Source organism: Penaeus japonicus, unplaced genomic scaffold (genome assembly GCF_977035675.1).
Source record: "Penaeus japonicus unplaced genomic scaffold, GWHDUDI00000001_assembly GWHDUDI00000030, whole genome shotgun sequence".
NCBI lineage: Eukaryota > Metazoa > Arthropoda > Malacostraca > Decapoda > Penaeidae > Penaeus > Penaeus japonicus.
Window position 1 is genome coordinate 10,092,070 of NW_028234432.1, and position 5,000 is coordinate 10,097,069.

General features: G+C 33.9%; 2 protein-coding genes across 5 annotated transcripts in view; one reads left to right on the forward strand and one right to left on the reverse strand.

Moving 5' to 3' along the window:
- LOC122247502 (SAC3 domain-containing protein 1) overlaps positions 1 to 2,567 on the forward strand; it is a 6,315-nt gene extending 3,748 nt beyond the window's left edge. For all 3 annotated transcript variants that reach the window (XM_043006808.2, XM_086555044.1, XM_086555043.1), the window contains exons 5-8: positions 1 to 84; positions 462 to 602; positions 825 to 1,014; positions 2,060 to 2,567. The exon at positions 1 to 84 is cut by the window's left edge and continues 153 nt beyond it. In XM_043006808.2, the coding sequence (XP_042862742.2) occupies positions 1 to 84; positions 462 to 602; positions 825 to 1,014; positions 2,060 to 2,149 (505 nt within the window). In that variant the 3' untranslated portion in view covers positions 2,150 to 2,567. The remainder of the gene's footprint in view (positions 85 to 461; positions 603 to 824; positions 1,015 to 2,059) is intronic.
- Positions 2,568 to 3,605: 1,038 nt separating this feature from the next.
- LOC122247501 (carcinine transporter) overlaps positions 3,606 to 5,000 on the reverse strand; it is a 30,037-nt gene continuing 28,642 nt past the window's right edge. For both annotated transcript variants that reach the window (XM_043006806.2, XM_043006805.2), the window contains exon 11: positions 3,606 to 5,000. This exon is cut by the window's right edge and continues 1,151 nt beyond it. The gene's annotated coding sequence lies outside the window, so the exon portion shown is untranslated.

Sequence of the window (5,000 nt, forward strand, 5' to 3'; positions counted from 1 at the left end):
TGAAGCTGAAGGGTTGTACATGTTGGTTGACTTTGGAGATACAAAGGCTTTGCAACATTCCCTTGAACTCCCTGAATATATTAGGTAAGATTACAGCCTTTTTTTTCCTCCTACTCTTCTTTTTGTATACGTCAGACCATTATTTTGTATATGTTGAGCTTTCGTTCGATGTTCAGAACTTTTTGATAATAGAGATGTTTCATATTGTCATAATATAAGATTGTAAAGATATCACTTGGTTAACTTCAAAGAACACAAAATGAAATAAGATAGTTTTATGATATTAGAGCTTGAAAGACGCTTATAATATTAGATAAACATTATATAAAATGTTGATGTTGTTACATACTGAAAGTTTAAATAGTTCTTATTATTGGTTTTAATAGATTACACACAGGCTCAGAGAGGATGGCTTAATGGATATTAGGATAAGGAGAATGAGATACGTTTATATATTTCAGGTCATCAGAGCTAGTTATGCTGGTTCTGGAGATGAATTTGTCCTGGCTCATTGGCAACTATGTTCAAGTTCTTCGCCTTGTATCACATTTACCACCTTTGTTCATCTGTGCCTTTCATCCACATTTAACAACAGTTCAAAGGTTAGTGCTTGATATAGTTTAATATCAGATATGACATTTAATCAATTCCATAGCCACATCCTGTTGATTTTTAAAAGTATCAGAATTAGTAACCTAACATGAATGCATAAAAAGGAAACAGAATATTTACTTTTTGTCTTGTAATATGACTCCAAAACTTATATTAAACCAACTTTTCACAGAAATTCATGTGAATTCTTTATGCCCTCATCTCATCAACAGAAAAGCACTAAGGGTCATGAGCCATGCCTACAGTAACAAAATGCTAGCCTACGATAAGGAAGACCTCACCAAAACTTTGATGTATGCACATCCCAAGGATTTAGTTGAAGTGTGCCAGCATTACAAGATAGAGGTAGCAGAGAATGGCATCAAGTTCAAGAAAGGGTCCTTTGATGAAGATGCAGATTTGGTAAGATTAGTTCTCTGTGATATGGCACTTGAGATAGAGATATGTGTGTGTGTGTGTGTGTGTGTGTGTGTGTGTGTGTGTGTGTGTGTGTGTGTGTGTGTGTGTGTGTGTGTGTGTGTGCATGTGTGTGTGCATGTGTGCGTACATGTACGTGGAGACCAATATGTTCCTATAGAGCAGGGGAAAACCCTCCTAGGTTAAAAGAGAGACTTCTTACTTCTTGTATCTGTGTGCACTCAGACTCGGTATATCTAGTTGTACCATTAGAAAGGCAATGAAATTGCAGCATTTATTTTTTTTTTCCTTTCTCTCTTTTTCAAGTAAAGCCTCCATTTTACTTTAGTGAATATTTCCATGCAAAAATATGATATATATCTATTTATTTTTGCTTTCAGAGGAAACTAAAGCATATGTTCACTAGAACTCTGTATCATCTTGTTATTCAAGTTCAGTTCAGACTAATTTTATCCTCTTTCTCTTATGTTACAAAAAAATGGTAGTTTTGTTACCTTTTTTGGCACTCATATGAGAGTCCTCCAGAGTTTGGTAAAAAAAAATATATATATAAGATATGCAGTAAATACAAATATGAAAGAATCTCTAAAATGCAACACATTTTTTGCTAGAGGATAGGTTATTCCTTCTCCCCCCAAAATCTCCCCTTCTACTGGGAATGATATCTGTAAACAGGTAACAGGTAATTAACAGGTGGAAGTAAACAGGTGGAAATCTGGTTGGTAAACAGGAATTGTTTTTGTTAGTAAAGGCATTTCTTTTCAATCTGGTCCTCCCAAGCTAAAATCATGAGCAACATTTGGTGTGTGTGTGTGTGTGTGTGTGTGTGTGTGTGTGTGTGTGTGTGTGTGTGTGTGTGTGTGTGTGTGTGTGTTTTTTTTTTTTTTTTTTTTTTTTTTTTTTTTTTTTTTTTTTTTTTTTTTTTGCTTAAGGATATTAATATTTTATGAATTTGTATTTATATATACATGTATTGTAAATATAGTGTATGTGTTGAATTCATATATTACATATATGTTTTATCTTTCAGATGAAATCCAGAAGAGTAAGATGGATTGAAGACAAGTTAGATGCTATGTCACTTCCCGAGTTATTCCTACCAGAGGAGCTTGCGCCATAAATGATAGTTACAAAGGTAGAATATTAATATTAATTAGTGTATTTTGTTATGAAGACTTAATGCCATAATATACTCGTCTCTTTATAATTGAATTTGTTCTTATATATTACCTCATGTTCTTGATCTGTTTAGCCAAGCAACGGAATGGTCTTTCCTATTTCGTAGTTTTGCCATATTTCACTTAGGATGTACTTGAGTGACAATATAAATATGGTGTACACACTGGGGTTGTAATCCCCCCAAAAAAGGCTGTGAGTTTAACATCATGGAACAGAACAGGATTGAAGTTAGTGGCCATGTCCCTAGTCTTGGAATGTTCTTGTATCAAGAATAAGATTTTTTGTTGAATATTGTGTATCTGTACCTGATAATAAAAATCTGCTGTCCCATGTGTGGATTAGTGACTTTTAAAAAATGATATCTGGCATGTGAGATTTTATTTACCTCATTGATAGAGTACCATTAAAAATTGCCCTTGTCTTTCTCTTCTTCTTTTTTTAGTTTAGAACCAAGATTTTACTGTTACTTGTTAACCCATTGATAGCGGATGGCATGATTTGCTATCAAGGTAGCATCAGTCATAAACTCATGCCAAACAACATAAACCCACCACATGACATATTTTATGAAAAACATATACATGCATATACATATTTTATAAAAAATGCAACCAATGGGTTAAGAATGATTATATGATATCATTCTAAATGGCACTTTCCTCATGCTTTGGTGAAAGATTTATCTTACATGTATGCAAGTATTTCATTTTCTTTATTTAAATAGGTACAAAAGCTAGATAGATATATAGATAAGTATGTCTAACTTGGCCCATTTTAGACAAACTGAAAAGAAATGTGAAAGGCCCCCAAAGTCTTTTTTTTCCATTTCCTGTTCTGCATAAAGAAACCTAAATGGACCATTTTGATTTATGAGTATCTAATGGCTAGTTGAATTAAAATTGAAATTAAAATTGCCTGTATAGGTTTCCACATACCAAAAAGCAAATTGCCAGTTTCAATAATGTGAATGGCCTGGATCAGATATTTGTATTGTAGATGTACTGGTGTAAATGCCCTCCAGGTGTAACCTGAATACTATCTATCATGAAGACTTTGGCTTCCAGAAAAAATTGTCTTATTGATAAAATAAAAGTAAATGCCCTGAAACGGGTTACAGATGCCTGAATATAAAGATGATGAAAAATTGAATGGGAATGTACTTTATTTAATTAGACTTTATTAAGATCCAATTTAGTAGTATCAAGCCTGCAGGACATAATGATTGCCTAACACTGTAAATTTTTTTACTGTTTTATGAATATTTAAACAATGCCAATTTAATGTATAATACCAGTCTTGCCTACTCACATGTGACTTCAAAGGGGGGATTTGGAGAGGGGGTGATAGTATTTGGGAATCATAAGTAGCAGTGTAGTTCATGATAATGAAAAAACATGTGAACTTCAAGTGGTATAATTCTCTCCTTCTCATCTACATAATACATGATTTTGACAGCAAAATTTACTCAGAAAAAAAGGCATCATTGTTTTCTTTTCGACCTTGCATTTCCTTGCATTAAGTAAATGTAGCAACAAAGGGAAATGAGTTTTATTATTTTTCAGCAAGGCGAAAGGTGACTAACTGATAGAAAAAATATTTATTTTAATATGAAAATTGTGTAACCCTATCCCTACGGGCCCAGCAATAAGTGGAAATCCCCTACACCGGGCCTATGCAATATTGCATCGGAAACGTCACACTGGTGCGTCGCCCCGTCATCGGGCATTTTGCCATGTCACACAGGTGTGACGCACCATCATCAAAGGGTTAAAAGAGAGTGAATAGTCTCAGAACTTAGATACACAATACAGATTTAAAATCTTAGAAAAATATATGTATGAATATATTATGTGACTCATTATATTCCATAATATTTAGCAAAATACTACTAGTACCATTTAAATACTCTATTATCAAAATCCTATTGTAAATTCTTAACCCTTAAAAAATGGTTGAAACATTGTACATACACATTTGTTTTCTTTGTTTATATAGAATTGTATAACATTTCACTGGTCTCGATACACATAAATAGAATACAACATTGCAAACATAACAATGATATACTGGCACTGGAAGACTTAAGTCCATTTAACCCATTCCCGCCGGCACTGTTACATCTTTGCATGGCTGCAATGCCGGGGCTCTCAAACGCATAGGCCTAAATCAATTATACGATTGACGCCACATGCAGGCACCCGGCGCTATGCATATAACATAATTACCGTCTGTGGCCGGCGGCCGGCAGTATCGGGTTAACATTAACACTTCACTTAAAAGTTTACATGTATGATAATTTTTCACACATTTTATAAATTGGTATGGCTCTCTTTCCATATATAATTAAATGGCATTTATATAATATAACAGTTTTCATGATATCCAAAATTGTTCATGATATCCAACACAGCAGATGTGTATGGGGAAGTATAAAATTCTTCAGAAAGGACTACAGTAAAACTGTAGAATTTCCTTAAAGAGGATTGTTCTAGAGTGAATATAGAATTTGCCAAGACTGTTTTGTATTAACCTATTGCAAATGGGTATCACAATATACATGATGCAGGAGCATACATTATGTTGGGGGATTTTGGATCAGTGTTACTCTATTGTACTATGGGTAATGAGTAAGTGAGGATGAACAATAGCAGTCATAATTATTATAATTGCTATAATATTAAGTAAAATGAGTTTCACCTAACATCCAAAACCTATATGCTACCACTTTCCTCTAATACCAGCAGGAGAGGGAGCCTTGAATGGCACTCATCCACGATCTCTAGCAAGCACTA